Raw genomic sequence first — 21,090 nt, 5'->3', positions numbered from 1 at the left:
GAAAAATTATTATTCAAAATGTATATAAAATTTATATATTTACATATTAAATATATTATAATTATTGAATAATTTTTATTAATAAAATTACGAAATATAATTATGTCTTAATTATTTGAGAAATGTCATTATTATTAAAATAAGGAAAAGTAAGATCTGTATCTTGTAAATTTTTTTTTATCCACTCGTCTGCTTTAGCTTCAAGCTTTGGACTGAATGTGTTACTCCATACGCCACTTTGCCCATTTCTAACAAAACTTTCATCGTCTATGATATGACAATCGCGTAATTCAGAAGAATTTACCATTGGGTTATTACGGAAATTTTTGATATTAAGGTATTCTGATAATTTATACATTTCTTTATCGCTGTAAGATTTACCAAGGAATTCCGCGACTCGATCCGCGGTTTTATAAAAGTCCTATAAAATAAAAACAATAATTATTATAAATATATAAATTAAATATTTATCATTAAATTTAAATATCAACCTGTTGCATTTCTTCGTAAAATATAAAGAATAAATTTGGATGGTCTCGTTGAGCCCAGGCTTCTTTTAAATGTTCCCAATAAGGACTCCAGGGTGCTGTCAGTTGGCAAAATAAAATTTTTTGATAAATAAAAAGAGTTGGAAGTTTTGAGTCGTGAAAGATTTATAATTTACTTAGATTGTCTTGAAAATAATTCCAAAACTCTTCAAAATTTCCTTGATAGCCTTGAGTTTTTATTGCTCGGTTCAAGTGGTACCAAGAGACAGCAACATCCTTAGGATTGCGGGCGACATAAATTATTTTACAACCGACGTCTAATATTCCAGGTAATAAACTCAGTGGAAAATGTGATTTTATAAATCGAGGCGATGGCAGTTCGCTCAGGACTTGATATCCGGGCAATGAAATTTTTTTACACAATTCTTGTTTTTCTAAATCACCCTCATTTAATTTTATAAATTCTTGCGTAACTTCCGGGTGATTAAACATACTAAATCTAAAAAAAAAAAAAAAATATTTTAAAATTACAAGTTTTTGTTTTGTAAAATACACAAAAAAAGGATTTCTTGACACAAAAAATTTTTACTGAATTCAAGAAAATTTTTTCATTATCAATTGAAGACAAAAAATCTTTTTGGAGCAAGAAAAAATTTTTTGAGGCGAGAAAAATATTCTTGTGCCAAGAAATTCATTTTTTTTGTGTACAAATAATTTTTAAATTTAATTGTATTGTAAAAATTTACTCAAGAAATGGAAATCGCTCAGCCAATAATTTTTTGCGTGCGGTATCAAAGTCTAAATTATTACTCAATAACCAGACAAGCTCTTGGGTCCATGTGGTTCCTATTAAAACCAAAGTAGTATTAATGAATTGAAAAAACAAAAAAACCATCTATTTGATAACAAATACCTGATCTGGGATAAGTAATCACCCAAGTGTCATCCGGTCTAGCTTTGAAATTATAAAATCCTTCTCCTTGCTCAGTATAACGATGAGGAAAGAACCAATTTTTTTCACCAACTTGCACCCATCCAGTTCGTTCCCCTGTGAATTTTTCCAACATCTCTTTCGTTTTTTCTTTATTTAAAAATTTATACTTTGGTAAACTATTCATTGTAAGGAGTTTTATTTACACTGCTTGAAAATAACAGTAGAACTAAGTAATTTTTAAAAAATGACAATCATTCCTCCAAAGAGAAAGTAAATGTTTGACCCACAAACTTTCTTTATTTACGAAGTATGCATATCATTGGTTCGGAATATTCTTGTCTCTTCTCTTGACCAGTAGTAAAAATCTTATCGAATGCTATTTTAATCGACAATTTTTGTTACTATAAAAAAATCTGAGAACCGGTTGAGTCTGTGGACCAGCTTCAAATTTCCCGCTGTTTTAGATCTCCTTGAGCTCCTTTTCAAATTCCACAAAATTGCGTTCTATATTTGGCTTTGAAAATTCGATAAATCGAAAATAATTAGGCTTCTAAACATTTCATATTCGAATAGAAAATTTACTATAATCGAAAGATTTAATAAAATTTCGAAAAAAATATGCTCATTAAATTAAATATAGTAACTAAAACAAGAGTTGATTGTTGTTTCCTTTAAACATTTTTTTTTTATTTTTATAAAATCGAGTCATGAGTATTTTTAAAATGTTTTTATTTTTTTTCTTTGTTTGCTTTTATCTCTAAGTCACGACTATAATAAAATTGTAATGATAATAAACTCATATATTTTTATTAATAGATGACAAATAAAACGATTCTGTTGTTATAAATCGACATACTAGACGTCAGTTTCATTAAGTATTTTTTTATTTCAACATGAAAAGTTTTAATTCATATTGGACAGTCATAAAAATTTTTTTTCATGGAATATTTATTCTATGTAATATCGTGGGAACTTTATCAGGGTCACAAGATTCAAATTCAAATCGTCTTCCTGATGACGTCATACCACTTCACTACACAATAAATCTAATTCCACATATTGAAGAAAATAATTTCACTTACGATGGAGAATCTCATATAGAGATTGAAGTAAAAACTGAAAGTAATTTATTAATTTTACATGCGTATGATCTTCAGATAAATGGAAAAATAACTTTGGAAAATGAAAGTAAAACATTCGAATCTATCCATGAAATTGATGACAAAAATGATTTTCTAAAAATTACTTTTAAAGAAAAATTATCAAGAGGTCATTATATTTTACATTTAAAATATCACGGTATAATTACTGATCAACCGCAAGGTTTTTATCGTAGTTATTACATAGATAACTTTGGTAAAAAACAGTGAGTTTTTATTATTTTCTTATTAAATTTAACTAAAAATTATAATAAATACTGTAATTTAAAGATACACTAAAAGATCTGGAGTGAATTCGGAGTGATTACGGATTTTATTTAAATTCGAAGTCACTTCGTCACTCGGAGTTTCGTTTAAAAAAAAAATCACTTAGTTTACGGAGTAAATAGGGAGTTTTTTTTCAACGGAGTGATTTCGGAGTGGTCTGGATTTTATTTAAATCCGCATTCACTCCGATTCGAAGTTTTAATATTAAAATAAATTTCCCTTCGAAGAAATTTCACTTCGCATTCACTTCGGATTTAATCCGAAAATTTTTCACAGTGTGAATAAATAATTGCAGATGGTTGTTATCGACGTATTTTGAAGCTATGCATGCCCGTCGTGCTTTTCCATGTTGGGATGAGCCAGCATTTAAAGCGACTTTTAAAATTTCTATAAAGCATAATCGAAGATATACTGCATTATCTAACACTCAGTTTAACTCAATAATTAGCGCAAATGATAGCAGTAATCAAGTATGGACAAATTTTGAAAAAACCCCAGCAATGTCAACATATTTAGTTGCCTTCATCATCGGTGACTTAGATTATTTAGCTCACAACGATGATGAATCATTCAGAGTATGGACTAGGAAAAATTCTCCTGATCGTGGAAATCATTTATTAACAAGTGGATTAAAAGCATTCAGATCATTGGAGGATTTTATTGGTATCCCTTATGAAGATCATGGGTTAAAAAAAATAGATTTGGTTCTAATACCTCAGCAAACTTCAATAGGAATGGAAAACTGGGGGATAATTTTTTTAAAGTGAGATATAAATTTATATTGTAAAATACTCATGTACGGTTCAATGACAACTGATCTCCGACAAGTGATTGCACGACAATTGATCCCACAGACTAGATTCAACTGATTTTCTAATTCATCAGTTTCATCAAGATTTTAATTTAATCTTCATCATTATCAACCAAATGTCTATGAGATCAGATGTCAGTGGGATCAATTTGTAGGGATCACTTGTCTTGGCATAAAATTATTGGGATTAGTTGACGGCACACCCTCATATATTTGTATGTAAATATAATATTGAAGTTAAATAATTATTTTTCAGGGAAAATGAGTTTATTTACAGTAATGACAATGTATTTGAAGGAACGAAAAGAAATGATTTTATGGATTTAACTCATGAATTAACTCATCAATGGTTTGGAAATTTCGTCACTCATAAATGGTGGGATTGTTTGTGGTTAACAGAAGGATTTGCTTCTTATTTATCATATTTAATTAATGATCGAGTAAAATAATTTACAATTTTTTAGTATTGAGAGTGGGCTGTACTAACCGAATTTTCGAATTTTACTTTTCTAATTACGTCTGGAATTCTGTTACTCTAATGATGAAAATCTTCCGGAAAAATTTGTTTTACACATTTTTTTCAGAAGCTATAAAAATTAGTACGGCCCAACCGTAGTAAAATATTTATAAATTTCAGTATTTAATCATAAGAACAATTGCAGATTGAAAAGTCATGGCGCGTGATGGATAAATTTGTATTAGACCGGCGTGAAGATTTATTTACTTCCGATTTTGATTACTCGCTTTCTGTTATTAATGCAGATAAAATTTTCACAGACCTGTGGAGTAATCGACAGTTTAAGATTAATTATTATAAAAGTATGTAATATTTTACAATGTAATGAGTAATTATTTAAAAAATTTACAGTCATACTTCACATTATAGGCGGAGTTATTATAAGGATGATTAATTATGTACTCGGTGAAGAAAATTTCAGGACTGGACTGCGAAATTATCTGAGAAATAAGTAAATTTCAAAATTACTGATTAATAAATTAGTGACTAATTAATTTTTATTGTTAAATATGACAGCAAATTTGGTTCAGTTACTTCACGTAATTTATTTGAGGAATTCGGAAAAGTATCTGGTGATATGAATGTTACTTTCGTGAAGGCTTTGAACAATTGGGCAAACGCACCAGGATATCCGATGGTTACGATCAATAGAAATTACACATCTAATCGAGCGACGATTACGCAATCGCATTTTTCGAATGATAGATTTTTGAATTCATCTACTAAATTTTGGATCGCTTTGAATATTGCGACTGAAGACAATCCGGACTTTAGCGACACCTCAATAACACATTGGTTTGATCCAGATTCGGTTTCGTTAGAAATTTCAGCACCCGAACAAGACAAATGGCTCATAAGCAATAAGCAACAATTCGGTATCATTCATTTTATAAGATATTATTTGTTGATATGCATAAAACTAATTTAATATTGTTATGGTGTAGGATACTATCGTGTTAATTATGATGAGAGAAATTGGAAGCTGATAATAAATTTTTTGAAATCGAAAAATTATCATAAAATTCATTATTTAAATCGTGCTCAGCTGATTGATGACGCATTTGTATTAGCAGAATTAAGACATGTATCTTATAGCATTGGTTTTGAATTAATGGAGTATCTAAGACAAGAAACAGATTACTTGCCATGGGCTACATTTCTTGGGAAGATACGTCTATTACATGGTAAAACATCGCTATCAAATTCTCCGTACTATGAAACTTTCAAGGTATTACAGAAATTTTTATTAATCAGCACGTGAACTTCTGCACTATGAAAAATCGGGAGTGAATTCGGAACTATCGATTTTATTTGAATCGGAATTTACTCCGTCACTCGGAGTTCCGGAATTTTAGGAAAAATTACTCCGAATACGGAGTTTATTTCTCCAGTGGAGTGATTTTGGAGTGATCTAGATTTTATTTAAGTCCGCATTCATTCCAATTTGGAATTTTAATATTAAAATAAACTCGGAACAAATTTCACTCCGAAGGAATTAAATAAATAAAGTCATCTACCCCACATTTACTCTAGATTTAATCCGCGTTAACTCCGCAAATTTTTTACAGTGTAGACATTCAGAGTCATAAATTCTATTGCTGGTTAATTAAAAAGTATAAATTAAGTAAAACAATGAATTTATTTATTCATAATGATAATAATTACAGAGAATAGTTTTAACATTATTTGAAAATCTAGAAAAAGATGTATTTTTTGATCGCTTAATTGATGACGATTTTATAAAGATGCCTCAGAAAAAATCAATCATAAAATGGACTTGTACATATGGTTCAAGTTTATGTAAAAATTACACACTTTCCATGATTACAAAGTGGCTTGAAGATCCTGAAAAAAATGCGTACGTTTAATTATTTCTATTTGAAAATTAATTTTGACTATTAATTATTACTGTTTTCTTTAATTAGGCTCGACTTCAATTTAAAGTCTGAAATACTTTGCGGTGGGATTCGTTACGCTGACAAAAGTCTTTGGAATGAACTTCTAACAAAGTGTTTGAATGATAAAGATAAAGATATTTTGAATGCACTCAGTTGTACGTTGGATGATGAACTTTTGCACAAATTATTGTCCATGGCTATGAATAATTCACTGTATGAAATTGATACATGGAATTTGTTTTTGGCCATTACAATGGAAAATAAAGGTCTAGAAGCAACTTTAAACTTTGTCAATAATTCTCAAATTCAAACTGCGAGGAGGTGAGTTAATAATCAAAATTTTATTAAAACCTCAATTAATAAATTTTAAAATATATTTTTCAGTGACGATCGTTACAATTTTCTACATGACGGTATCATATTTATGAGATATAACGTTAGGAATAATGATCATTTTTCTAAGGTCAGTAATTATTAATTTTGAATAATATAAATATACTAACTTTTTTTTCTGTGGTAGTGGCGGGAAGTATTGATAAACGTCATCGGAGAAGAAAAAGCTAAGAAATACTTGAAAATAATTGGCCGAGATGTAGACAATTATAATATAGATTTAGAATCAATGAAAAATTATTTTGAGAAGAAAGGATTTAAGAATAGTCCAGCTTGATTTAATGTCATAAAATATCTATAGTAAGTAATTATACAATTATACTATTCCTATTGTTTTTTCAAAATACTAAGTAAGGTAAGAGACCCAATACCTGATCAGGGAACTAGTACCCGATCACTCCGTGTAATTGTATATCTATATTTTCTGAATTTTACAAAATATAGATATACAAATACATGGTGTGATCGGGTACTAGCTTTCAAATCAGCTACTAGGTCTGTTACCTTATAGATATTCAAATAAATAAGAGATCGAGTACTAGTTCTGTGATCAGGTACCAGGTCTCTTACTTTAGATTTAACAAAAAAGTACTTAGAAGTTAAAAATCTTAGTGCCCCATCAGGGAACTATTATCTATGATCAGGGAGTTAGTACTCGATCACTCCCTGTATTTGTATGTCTATATTTACTAAATATATCTATACAAATACATGCAGTGACTGGGTACTAGTTCCCTTATTGGGTACTGAGTCTCTTACCGTAGATTTAAAAAAAAAATTACTCAAAAGTTAAAAGACCCATAACCCGGTCAGGTATGCGTATGTCTATATTTACTAAATTTTATTAAATATAGGTATACATGAAGTGATCGGGTACTAATTTCCTGATCGGGTTTCAGGTCTTTTACCTTCTACACTAAAATATTTGTTAATTCTTAGTTTTATAAATTATTTATAATTTTCTTCTTGTAATTGTCATATAATTATTAAAATAAAAAAGATCTTGTAAAAAAAAATACTCGTTTTATTAATATTCAAAAATAGGATGAATGTCTGTCAAAAATAAATAAATTTAAAAAATTTCTCTACAGGATAAAATTCCCATTAGTAGTCACTACAACCGGATTCTCTACTATTTTTCGTTTTGCTAAATTACCTACTGTAGCTATTTACTAGCATATGAGAGGGTCGTGTAAATATATATATATACATACATATAAATGTGTATATCTCGATTCATACAAACAAGTGCAATGTGACAGTTATGGAGATCGTGAAAATATAAATGAATTTTATTAAATATCTAAATAAATAAATTTTTAAAATTGTGAAAAATGACTTCAAAGTCAGAAGTAATTCTGAGAATTCTGTCTAGTTTTGACACTAGTAAACTCAAAGCAGATAGAACGGTAATTATAAATTATTATTACGAATATACACTTCAATTATTACAATAACAATAACAAATTGTGAAGAAAGAAAATTAGCCGGCTATAATTTTATTTTTTCTGATGCTTAGGAAAGAAATTATCTCAATATTTGAATATTTTCTTAAATTTTGTTGACTGTAACAGAGGTTAGAGAAAAGAAAAACAGTTTTGACTTTTTTGATAAATTTTTTTTAGGGATGAATAGATTTTTTATGTTAAAAATTAGAGAAATTTAAAAAAATCCATCCAGACATCCAAGAGTTTTTATACTTTCTTTCACGAATCGCTTGTTATTACAATAAATTGTTGAAAATAAACACAAAAAAAAATTATTGACAGTTTTTCAAATTTGTTTTTAATAATTTTTTCTGCCAGTACTTAATTTCTTTATTTAAGGACATTCTCAGACAATATTCAATTTTTTAAAAATATTTAATGATCTGAACTGTCATAACCGTATCAAAATTTTATTAATTAATAAAAAAAAAAAAATTACTACAGTTGACATCAATTGGGAATTACACGAACTTTGGAAAATAAATTTCAGTAAAATCTTCAAGTCAATTTTATAATTCGAATTTTAAAATTTTGTTGGCTAAAATTTATTTACCAAATTTCATTTGACTCCTAATTGATGACAACTGTAAGCAATTTTGATTTTAAATTTCCATCTATATTGAATATTTTAAAAAAGTGGAGAGCTGTCAGAGAATACAAAAAAAACAACAATTTTTTTAATGTCAAAGGCCTTCAGTATCATTTATTTTATCTGCATATTAAATAGTTAATTATTTTTATAGTCAAACATCGAAAGTTTATTAAGTATCATTGATCGTCGAGAAACAAGAGATGAACTCACGCAGAATTCGATTTCAAAAGACCAAGATAAAAATATTATCTTAACATGGCACAGTTTATTTATAAAATGTCATGAGTTAATTATATCGGTAAGTAAATTGGTAATTAACAATTAAACAGAGTAAGTAATAAATATTTTTAAAAATCTTTTTAGTTAACGAAAAGGCCACCCAGCACAAGTGCTGATAAAGTACAAACGTCTTGTAGTCTTCTAATATCTGATATTGTGCGCTATGCTAGTACACCATCAGCAGTTTATTTACACACTTTTGATTTCGTCGCTTGTATTTTTCAAGTATTGGAAAATGAAAACTGTAAACACTTCCACGATACGTATTTACAACTGGCAGATCTGGTACTTACGAGCCGACTTTACAGAGTTTCGTTGTCCCTTGATGATTGGCGAAAGTTTTTTAAGATTTTTATTAAAATGTATGATTTATCACACATTAATAAGAGTAACATCTTAATAAGTTTGCAGCATACAGTACAATTTGGATGTTTACAGTCGAACTTAGCTCACTATATTAAAAAAAAAATATTTACGTTTTTTCGTAAGTAAATATTTGATTTATGGGAAGGCTTCAGTTGCCTACATTATTTTTCCGTACATTATAATTTCTTACTGCTCAGTTGCCTATTAAAATTTATTTTCTACGGTTCTATTGCCTGCATAAATATAAAATATATAATTTAATTGCATAGAAAAATTATTGCAGACTGTTCTATTGTCTACTTAAAAATAATTCATGATTTTCAATTGATTACTATTAAACTGTGAACCCAAAGCAAAGAAATACCTAATTAATGTAGTGAAGCTCCTGATTTTGCTGGGAAAATCAAGTACTTGTTGAGGAGAAATTATCAATGTTTAAGACTGATCACTTGAGAAAAAAAAACAGGATTGATCTGTAAAATATCAGAACCAGGGTAGTCTTCTCAATGGTATAACTCGCCTGGTCCATAATAAGACACTGGGTTGAATCTCATAGTCGATGCAGGGAATGACCTGATCAGGTCACTACTTTCTAATAGAAAACTCTGTCAAGTTTTCCAGTTACTGTTGTGAAAACTACCGTGGCTCTGATATTTTTCAGATCAGCTGCGTTTTTTTTTCTCAAGTGATCGGTCTTGAACGTTGGTCATTTCTCCTCAACAAGTACTTGATTTTATCAGCAAATAAACCAGAAGCTTACCTACATTAATAAGATATTTCTTTGATTTGGGCGCACAAATAAATAGTAATCAATTGAACATCTTAAATTATTTTTTAATTGGCAATAGAACAGTGCAATAATTTTTTTATGCAATTAAATTATATATTTTATATTTATGCAGCCAATAGAACCGTAGACAATAAGTTTTAGTACGCAACTGAGCAGTAAGAAATTATAATGTACGAAAAAATAATGTAGGCAATTTTCACCTCCCCAATAATGATCAAAAACATGTTTAATATTTATTAATAATTTTAATTAATGATTTTTCTCCTCGACGGGCAGAAAGCGTCAACTTTCGTCCCGCTGTGCAAAACGAAGTTGCCGCTTTCCGCCTTCGTCGAGGAGAAAAATAGCATACACTCCTCGGGAAGTAAATAAGAAAGCCTCAGATCACATGTTTGTTGACCTCGGCTTCGCCTCGGCCAACAATTACATGTGATCTGAGACATTTCTTACTTTACTTCCCTCAGTGTGTAATATACTATTAATTTCAGTTAAAGTATTAAATGACGTTGAAAAAAATCCAGCTTCTCTTCAAAAATATGCTTACAAATTATTAAATACAGTATGCGAACAAATAGGAACTGAAAGCCGTAAATCATTATGTAAATTCAGCGAAGAAATAACCAACCGTATACTTAATAATCAATTAAATGAAGAAAACTGCAAAGTCATTTTATTATTTATCACATTCCATCATCCAAACGGCGCGATATCAAGTGACTCCGCTGCTTACGCCTACAATTTACCCGAATGGAAAAGTATCATGATAAATATTTACAACTGCGTAATACAAAATATCAAGAACTGCATGATAATTTCCAGCTTCAGCGCATTGGCGAGCGAAATTTTTTATCAAGTCATGATGGATCATTCTTTTTATCAAGAGGAATCGAATCCCAGTGACAACGAATCCCTGAGACGTGTGAAGAGAAGACGTTTGTCAATCGTAAAAAAACCAATCGATCTATTCAATATCGAATCAGTTAATAATGACATTGAAAACAAGTGGTACATCGTCGAAATAATTATTGCAATGGTCAGAAAGTATCCAGCTTCTATATCTAACGTCGATGACTTCATATCCCTGATGGAGACAGTGAGCGAATTATTTTCAGAAGCATTAAAGAATGAAAAAATAATAAACAGTTTATGCGAGCTCTGTAAAATTTTATTGATGACAGAGAACTTAACATCCGATGACACGAAATTTATTGAAGCGACTAAAAAATACTGGGAAAAAATATGGCACACGTTGTTGAAAATTTTGAGTTTGGGGCAAAACGAATCAGAAGGACACGAATTATTGCAACTCATTATGATTTATGTCGGCGTCATTAACGTTAATGAATTTCTGTGCCTCTATATCACTAATGAGATCCGCTGGACCCCGTCTTCCGTCTGCACTTTGGATATTTTTTCACAGAATGCCAAAATACCAGAGTACATTGGCGAGCTGCTATCGAGAAATGGAGACCCTGTTAAAATGCGCGTGTTGCAATGGATACTAAAATTTTCGTCAAGCAAAACAATGACAGCTTCTACAGTGACAGCTGTCAATAACATCATCACTAATTTGATACTCAAAATGTGGTATAAAAAAAATTCTAAAATTTTGTTGAATAAAAAGCGGCTACTCAACGACATATTTTTGATTGACAGTCAGCCAAAATTTATAAATGACATTACGAAGTGTCATTTGTCAGCAGCATTCGAGATCGATTTATTTACTGAACAATCTCCTGATTTAAATTCAAATTCTAGTAAGAAACTTATCAAGCCTCCGTTTTCCGAAGAAATTTTGAGTGTCGCTATCGAAAAATTGGGGGAGTTAATAACTTTTACTGATGAAACTTCAACAAATGTCAACAATGTAATTTTAAATTTAGCAATTGTCGGTAAATTTACGTCAAATTTATTAGAATTGAATGAAAACAAAAAAAATAAATTAATTGAAAGCTTATTAACTTCACTTAGACAATCTTTCAATAGAGTTTATAATTTTATACTCGCTGAAAATTTACTGGAACGTGAAAACGAAGATGTCATACATTTAATAAAAGCCCTGATGACGCTCTACGAAACTCCGTACCACAAGATCGTGGGAAAACTGATTGTCGACGAATGTCTGTCAAATATTTTACTAAAATTATTGCACATCCTCGTGGAAAATACCAATGAACCAGAAGGACTAGACAAACTTGGAATAAAATATTACGAAAATATTTTTGAATTACAAGACTATGTCATTAAATCACAGAAAGACCGCAAAGCTTTCAATTTTAAAATTACTGTTGACATAAACGACACAACAACAATAGCAGCCCACAGAACTGCCACCTTATTTACCTGCATCGATTCAGACGAGAAAATTTCTGAAATTCAATCAAAGGTTTTGAAAAATTTACTAAAAGTTGAAATCTACGCGCCGACAGTCATCGGTAATTTATGGCAAAGTCTTGTATTTTTGAAGCGACTCATAGAATGCAGAAAAGGTTTTTACTCTGATGAATCACTCGGTGATTTAACGACGTTTGTAAATAAATTATTTCATAAATGGCAGCATGATGGGAATGCCGTGAAAAATATTCTAGAATTATTGCCGTTTATTTACGAGCATGCACTTGATGCTGATAAAAGCAAACAGAATATCACTGATGTAATTATTTTTACTCACAATGAGCTGACTCATATATTTGGGCCTTCAGTTTGTCTGAGTTTTCTGGATTGTTTGAGCAAAATAATTAAATTTATTCCTCAAGACAATTTAATGCTGGTCGACTCACATCAGCAAACTTCATGTGCCGCTGAAATGATTGACATTTATCTCAGAAGTTCTTTTTATGTTGTCCGGCTCGAAGCCATAAAAATAATTAATTTTATTTTTTCATCACCGGAAGTTGATTTGACGATAAAAAAAAAATTGTTTGCAAATGTCGCTGCTATTCAGCACGAAATATTTACGATAGATGCTGGTACTGTTGATGTGATGATTCAAGACGAATTTACCAATAGAACAACAACTGCGTTATATACATTTGGATGTATATTACATGGGAGTGCTTTACATCAAAACCAGGCGTTAAATTGCATCTTACGGCTCTATGGTGACGTGAAAATACCAATCGATTCAATAAATAAAATTCTTAAGATAGTAATCAAGAACGATCATGACCGCATCAAATTAATCGAAATGAATCTCTATTATTTGGTGACAAAGTGGCTCAAAGAAAACCATTCGCTGAAATTTCCTTGGATGTTAACGCAATCGACGTCAGAAATTGATTTCTACAAACGTTATATGAAAATATTTATTCTTATTAAATTAGAAGAGCAAAATCTGACAGATATCGAGACTTCATGTGAAGCAATCGATTACTCATTTTCTCATGCCATTGAAAATAATTTTCCGTCATTGATTATGTGGTTACTCGCACGTTCAATTTCAGATAATGATAATTTTGAGTATGCTAGAGAAATATTCAAAAAGTTGACTAATAATGAAAATGAATTTGAAAATATTAGTAAATTTTCAGAATTAATTGAGGAAAAATGTTTCGATATTTTGATAGATTTGATAGAGAGACTTCATGACGAAAAAGATTTCAGTAAAATGTTTGACGGCATTGCAGTACGTTTTCCAAAATATAATTTGCCGAATTTTGATCACGATATTTTGGAAAAATGTTTTCAGAAAATTGAAAAATCATTTCCTTTATTTGGCAACAGTTTGATTTATTATCTGGCTTCGAAAAAATCAAATATACTGCAAAAAATTTTATTGCGCCTCTCAAATAATATATTTGAGTTTAATATGATCGAATATAAACTCAAAGCGTTTCATCAGTACGCGTATTTTTGTAATTATTTGATAAAAAAAATTTCTAATGCATTTTTCGGTGACGTCGTTATTTTTTTTTTAAGAGACGTCTGCTGCACACTAATGAATTTAATCAAAGAAGAAATAAATCCGCTGTCTGAAATAAGCGCGAAATTTTTGTATTTATTTTTAAATAAAATTCTTCCATTGAGATCCACAGAAATAAGTAAACTATTGAATTTTATCGTCACTAATTTGATTTCCATTATTCAGCAGTCGGATAAAAAAAATGAAGTGGGATTTAAAATATTGCGGTTTCTTACAATTGATTCAAATGAAAAACTAAAGAATGCAATTAGTAAATTAGATGACTTTCCAAGTCATCCATCTTTCGATGAGTTACGACTTATCAATAATTCACTCAATAATTCGACAGACAAAACGTCTAATCTGCGTAGTAAAATAGAGACATTTTTAGAGTCAAAGTACGAAAAAACGGCAACTCAAAGCTCCAAAGGTTTGTTGAATTTGAAAGAAGAACTCGCGCAAAATAAAACCGAATTACTTGAAATGTACAAAGAATTAGAAAAACTACGAGGCTTTGCTGAAGACTGCAGCTCCAGTATTATTCACCGGCTTATTTATAAGCTTATAAAGTTAACAGAAAATAAAAACGTAAATATATCACTAGATGTTGCCAAGTGTCTCGGAGAATTAGGGCCGACTGATTTAACGACAATGATTTTGCATCCAGAAGATGATAAAAAAAAGGAAAACGGAGATCCTGCTGAATTATTAACTTATCAAATAATTATACGACTAGTGGAATTTATAGTCGACAGAAACATTAATTTACGTACGTCAAGTGCCGACGCTCTGTACGCCGTCTGTTCATCTCATTGGGGCCATAAAATACTGAAGAAAAATTATCTAAAAAATTTAAATAATTTATCAGAACCTCTATTGCTGTCTTACACTCAACCCTTTTTAGTAAACAGTAAAATCGACACTAGTCCAGTGAGATTAGACATTAAAAACTCCAAGAAATATATCGATCCACAAAACAACATATGGAAAAGCGACGAAATAAATTCCTATACAGAATGGCTTACTAATGTGACCTGTTGTATATTGAGTTGTTTTAAAAATTTTTACTCAACGATATTGATACCCGTGTGCAAATTAAGCACCGAATTTTGCGAAATTATTTTACCCCGGCTTATTTATCTCATCATCTACACGGACTATGACTTTGCCGATGATATCTACGAGTGCATAAATACTTTCTTTAAAGAATACTATGATTCTTATAATAATTTAGAGGAAACTACTGCGACTGATGACAATTACTCAGCTAAAAAAATAGATTCCTTTAGTCATCAATCCGTCAGATGTATGCTGAATGTCGTTAATTTTATAAGGATTCAATCAGATAATAATTTTATTTTAAAACTCAATTACTTGCATATCGCAAAAGCTGCGCAGTATTGCTCTGCCTACTTTACATCGGTACTCTACGCAGAATTATACTGCGAAACATTCAAAAGAGAAACTACTGAGTCAATTGACAATATTTCTACTATTGATTACATCTGTGAAAAAAATAATACCGATGGTAAATCTTTACAAAATATTCTACGGAAGGCGTTTGTGGAAATTGGAGACCCAGATTCCATTCACGGTTGCGGGCTGTCTCATTTAAAAAATTCATCGTCTCGGACCCAACATTACATACATTTGCAACAGTGGGACAAAGTCATGATAACACAAGACGCTGAGTTAAGTATCGGTCATAAATTTTCCAGCGGTATGGCAAACGCACTCCGGCATTCAGGGTTCGATTACTTATTAAATCGATTTATCAGCGATAAAAATATTGATAATTTAACGGAATTTCAATACGAAACCGCTTGGCGATTAGCCGACTGGAATTTCTCGTTACCCGAACAAAATTTTATAACCGATGATGATTTATTGAAATCGTGTTCTAATGACGATGACAATTACTACAGTTATCATTACCAAGCACTAAAATGTCTGCATGCAAACGACAGTGTGACTATGAAAAATTATATCGATGTCGCGCGCATGAGTATCGTAAAATCGCTCCGCAATTCAAGTTTAGAATGCAGTCAAACAGTTTATCCAAAGTTAGTACGGCTTCAGATGTTACTGGAACTGGAAAAATTATCAATGACAACTCCGGAAAATTTTAAGAAATTGATAAGTAATTGGAGTGCAGAATATTTGCCGAATTTGAATGAGTTTACTTACGCCGAGCCAATTTTAGCTCAGAGAATTGCGATGTGTAAAATAAAATATTTGTCAAGTGGCAATGAAGTTATGAAAGATGCGCTGATAAATACGTCCTTGGAGTTATCAAAATTAGCGGAAATTCAAGGACGTCCGCATATCGCAGCTCGACTACTGATAACTTTATCCAATGAAACGAATTTATCTGACGAAATAAAAAATCAATTGCAGTATCGCGATGCGCTTCTAAGTTGGATTCAAAATGATCGAGATATCGCGCGATATATGATGCGCGATTTGTTAAATAAAAATAAATTGAACCCAAGTTTGAATGCGCAAGCACTGAGAGTCTATGGAAATTGGATGGCTGAGACAAAATCGGAAAATCCTCAGGCTGTAATCGATAATTATTACAAAGAATCGATTAAAACAACGATGAATATTAAAAATAAATCATTTGAGGACAATAATAATTTGAATAATTCATACGCGGCGTTAGCGCAGTTTGCAGATGCGCAGTATCAACAAATAAATTCATTTATGAAGACCCCGCAGTTTGAAAGTTTGAAAGAGTGCGCCAAGTATTCGAAGAGAACAGATAATTTGAGACCAAACTCTAAAGACACGGATGTAAATCGCGCGATTTCGACTTTGAAAAAGCAAACCACGATAGATATCGCTGAGTATATAAATATACAGAATGAAAAACAAATGTATTTAAAATTAACTACAAAGTATTATTTGAAAACACTAGAGACCGGGGAAAATCATAATTTTTTTATATTCCGTCTTATTTCCATATGGTTGAAAAATAAAGACAATGATGAATTAAATGAAATCCTTGATAACTATTTGGATATCATTCCGTCATTTAAATTTATCCCACTTGTACCGCAACTCGCGCCTCATTTAAACAATAAAATAAAAAGTAAATTTACTAAAAAAATTTATGATCTGCTAAAAAGATGCGCTAAAGAACATCCTCATCACACATTGCCGACATTGTTTGCATTAATGAACACACGGAAAGATTACGATTACTATAAACCAGCGAGTAAAGTCATACCGGAACCAAATGACCGTGAACTTGGGGCCCAAATGTTGATAGCAGAGCTGAGTAATGATGAAAAATTGTCCCAAATAATATTTGAGATGAAAAATTTGGCTCAGGCTTTAATTATGTTGGCTTACTTACAATTCAGTGGACAAACGACTTCGAGCGCGATACCTAGAGGTCAGAAAATTTTGAATGTTAAAAATTATAAGCACAGTATTGTGCCGACGATTGCATTGGATGTGAATCCAAGTGGGAATTATGATGACATTGTCAGTGTTTACAAGTATGAGGAAAGTTTTAAAGGCGTTGGTGGAGTCAATGCTCCGAAACAAATTGATTGCATTGGGACTGATGGTGTAAAGAGAAAGCAATTAGTCAAAGGTAAAGATGATTTAAGACAAGATGCTGTGATGCAACAAGTTTTCACGGTGATGAATATGCTTCTGAAGACGAGCAAAGAAGCTAAGCGCCGTAAATTGAATGTGCGCACGTACAAAATAATTCCTTTGTCACAAAGATCTGGGGTTTTGGAATGGTGCGATAATACGCAGCCTATTATGGGCATTCTTAATAGTACACAGAATCCTAAGACTGTTGGAATGCATGAGAAGTATCATCCAAATGACTGGAAAATAATGGAATGCAGAAATAAAATAAAGTGTGCTAGTACTAGTGGAAATAATGTTAAGTTACAAACTTATCTGGAATGTTGCGAACATCTTAAACCAGCGTTTCAATACTTTTTCATGGAAAAATTTCCGTCACCGGAAACATGGTTTGAGAGACGGCTGGCTTATGTACGCAGTGTTGCTACAACTTCGATGGTCGGATATATTCTGGGTCTTGGAGACAGACATTTCAGTAATATTTTGATTGATACAAAGACTGCTGAAGTTGTACATATTGATTTTGGTAATAATTAGTGTTCATTACACTGAGAGAAAAAAAAATTTTTAGGAGAATTGTATATTTTTACCACGAGAAATTATGCTATTAAAAATTATCAGTCTGATATATTTTTGGCGCGAAAATTGAAGATTTCATTCAAAATCATTTTCTTAATCGAACCCAAGTAGCACAGAGACAACTTTAAGATGTCTTTTAAAAAGACAAGACAAATTTTTATTTGTCTCAAAGCCAAGTATTTTTATGTAAATAAGACATACAGATGTTGGTTTTAGGAGTCATAGGAAATTTGGCTTTTTTTTCCGCCTTAACAAATTCATTTCAATTAAAAAATCTTTTAGATGATTTATTTGTAATTTATTTTTTGTCGTCACTTGTGTCAAGTTTTTTAACCAGATATTTTTTTGGTGACATAAATTTCTGATCGCAGTCAAAATTTTGGTGCCTAATTGATGTCAAAAAACAGCCTCAAAACTTTTATCTTATTGATGTCACAAACCCACGTGTGCTACTTGGGAAGAAATCTGAGTAGTAAAGAAAATAATTTTTTGCGGCTGAAAATATTGTTTTTACAAAAGTTATTTTTTTTCTCAGTGCATATGCGTATTATTATTAATTTAAATTTAATTTATAATTATGCTAGTTATTGATATAAAAATTAATTTAATTTTAGGAATAGCATTCGAACAAGGTAAAGTTTTACCTGTACCTGAAACTGTACCCTTTAGATTGACACGTGATATGGAAGCAGCAATGGGAGTTTCAGGTGTCGAAGGAGTCATGCGTAAAAGTAGTGAGGAAACAATGTCCGTATTACGTAACCGAAGAGATATAATAATAACACTTTTGCAAGTTCTTCTTTATGACCCTCTGTTTTCCTGGGAAATAACACCTGCTAAAGCATGGGAGTTACAGAGCGATAGTCCTGGACATATTAGTGAAGATCATCATTTTGGTAAGTTATATTTAGTTTCATTATGTATTCTTATTTATTATGATTATTATTTTATTCATTTTTTATTTTAAAGGTGATGGCAAGCTCAATAAAATGGCAGAGAGAGCGTTATTGAGAATAGAACAGAAACTTTTGGGGACTGAAGAAGGACTGGCTACTAGTATATCAGGCCAAGTTGAACGACTTATCCAAGAAGCTCGTGATCCTGCCAATCTTTCCCGTCTCTTTTGTGGTTGGCAGGCATTTTTGTAATTTTATTTTTCTTCTGTTGAAATTTATCAATTTCATTTGTAATCAAAATGAAGCTTTACTCATTTAAATTATCATCTATTAGCTTCGCGTGCTATATTTATTTATTTACTTATTATTCGTTTTAAATTTTTTTTTAAGTTTATAAAAACTAACTAGTGATTTAATAAGTGATGATCTATATTACTATGGTGGGCAAATCTACGATTTTTGTGGTGTTTTAAACATTTTTTTACTCTACTAAAAAATAAATGTCGAACGCTTATATCATTGTTTAATATGACGATTACACATTCGTTTACTTTGACATCTTGAAAATTAAGAAATATTAATATTTGTTTTTTTTTTCTTTATGTAAAAAATATATAAGAATCTCAAAACATATGGTAACGTCAAAAAAGTCGTAGAACTTCCTGATGTTGAAACGATTCTATAAATAAGTATATTTTTTGTAAGTTTATAAACCGTAATGTTAATTGTTATAGATATTTTAAAAATTATTTTCTAAGCAAAAACAATCAAAATATAGATGTAATTATATGTTATACTAAATAAAATTTAATAATTTTTTAGTCGATTAGTTCTTATATTAAAATTTTAAGATTTAAAACTTTTTCAAAATTTAACATCAAATTAATGTTCAGTCTGGGGTGAAAATAAAAAGGGATTTACCATATATATTTATAATCAGAGTATTTAAAAATATTTGAATACGTATAAAAATATCGACTAGTGTTAATAAAGTAAATTCCTTTATTGATCTCAGATTGATCATTTTTTCGTTTCAAGACAATCTTTACATCCCAAGTAGCAAACTTGGCTTTGTAACATTAATAAGATAGCAGTTTTGAGGCTGTTTTTTGACCAAAATGTTGACAAAACAATCAGAAATTTATGTCACCGAAAAAATGTCTGCTTAAAAAAATCGCCACAAGTGACGACAAAAAGTAAATTACAAATAAATCATCTAAAGGATTTTTTAACTGAAATGAATTTTTGGGACGGAAAAAAGAAGACAATTTTCCTATGACTCCTAAAACCAACATCTTTACGTCTTGTTTATTTAAGAAAACTTGGCTCTGAGACAAAATAAAATTTGTCTTGTCTTTTCAAAAGACATCTTTATGACATCTTAAAGTTGTCTCTCCGCTACCCAAGTAGCACACGTGGCTTTATGACATCTATAAAATAGCAGTTTTGAAACGGTTCTCTGATCTATCGATAAGATACCAAAATTTGAAAAATCATCAGAAATTTTTGTCATCAAAAAAATGTCCGCTAAAAAAACTTGACACAAGTGACAACAAAAAGTAAATTACAAATAATTGTCAAGTGTCGTCTGAACGACTTGTCACTTAAATGACTTTTTTATACAAAGAACAAAAATTTCCAATGACTTCTAAGACCAACATCTGTATGTCTTATTTCATCAAATACTTGGCTTTGAGACAAAGTTTGTCTTGTCTTTTAAAAAGGCATCTTTATGACATCTTAAAGTTGTCTCTCCGCTACTTGGGTATCCAACTCTTGATTAATTTTCAAAATTTAAATAAATTAGCATTGCTAAGAAACATCAGAAATCATGAAAACAAAATAGATGAATAATATCAAAACATACTGAAAACTCGAGTGTACAATCATAGAATATGCAGAGATATAAAATATCAATCTGTCGTAGCCAGTTGCCAGCATCCAACACACACACACACACCCACACTGACCAGATCCACATTGAAAAACAAGTCGTGTCTTACTTTCCTTCTTTACATTTCTCTCCTCCATTCTTGTCTATCGTTTTATAGCCTCTACCTCTTCTCAACTTGAACTATGTAGCCTCTATTTCTATATAATCCTCAATTTTTACCAGTTTGTAA

The 21,090-nt window shown here is 30.6% G+C and overlaps 3 protein-coding genes and 1 long non-coding RNA gene across 4 annotated transcripts; 2 read left to right on the top strand and 2 right to left on the bottom strand.

Moving 5' to 3' along the window:
* Positions 1–19: 19 nt before the first annotated feature.
* LOC130665477 (sulfotransferase 1C4-like) lies at positions 20–1,946 on the bottom strand. The gene is made up of 5 exons (XM_057465896.1): positions 1,402–1,946; positions 1,235–1,334; positions 665–987; positions 492–586; positions 20–421 (listed from the first exon to the last, which is right to left on the bottom strand). Exons 1-5 carry the CDS (start codon positions 1,604–1,606, stop codon positions 101–103), a joined length of 1,044 nt encoding a protein of 347 aa, XP_057321879.1. The 5' UTR covers positions 1,607–1,946; the 3' UTR covers positions 20–100.
* Positions 1,947–2,300: 354 nt separating this feature from the next.
* LOC130665463 (aminopeptidase N-like) lies at positions 2,301–7,385 on the top strand. The gene is made up of 11 exons (XM_057465873.1): positions 2,301–2,788; positions 3,145–3,612; positions 3,917–4,100; positions 4,323–4,479; positions 4,547–4,628; positions 4,694–5,052; positions 5,122–5,405; positions 5,845–6,035; positions 6,103–6,396; positions 6,460–6,538; positions 6,596–7,385. The coding sequence occupies exons 1-11, from the start codon at positions 2,316–2,318 to the stop codon at positions 6,743–6,745; spliced, it is 2,721 nt and encodes a 906-aa protein (XP_057321856.1). The 5' UTR covers positions 2,301–2,315; the 3' UTR covers positions 6,746–7,385.
* A 319-nt stretch (positions 7,386–7,704) lies between these two features.
* On the top strand, positions 7,705–19,770 carry LOC130665458 (serine-protein kinase ATM). Its single transcript, XM_057465859.1, has 6 exons — positions 7,705–7,877; positions 8,699–8,845; positions 8,911–9,310; positions 10,471–18,018; positions 18,686–18,967; positions 19,041–19,770. The coding sequence occupies exons 1-6, from the start codon at positions 7,803–7,805 to the stop codon at positions 19,217–19,219; spliced, it is 8,631 nt and encodes a 2,876-aa protein (XP_057321842.1). The 5' UTR covers positions 7,705–7,802; the 3' UTR covers positions 19,220–19,770.
* Positions 8,900–20,964, bottom strand: LOC130665482 (uncharacterized). The gene is made up of 2 exons (XR_008989549.1): positions 20,835–20,964; positions 8,900–9,278 (listed from the first exon to the last, which is right to left on the bottom strand). It is a non-coding gene; the product is annotated as an uncharacterized LOC130665482 (long non-coding RNA).
* Positions 20,965–21,090: the final 126 nt, after the last annotated feature.

This window comes from Microplitis mediator, chromosome 3 (genome assembly GCF_029852145.1).
Source record: "Microplitis mediator isolate UGA2020A chromosome 3, iyMicMedi2.1, whole genome shotgun sequence".
Classification (NCBI taxonomy): domain Eukaryota; kingdom Metazoa; phylum Arthropoda; class Insecta; order Hymenoptera; family Braconidae; genus Microplitis; species Microplitis mediator.
This window is presented reverse-complemented; position numbering and strand designations above follow the sequence as displayed.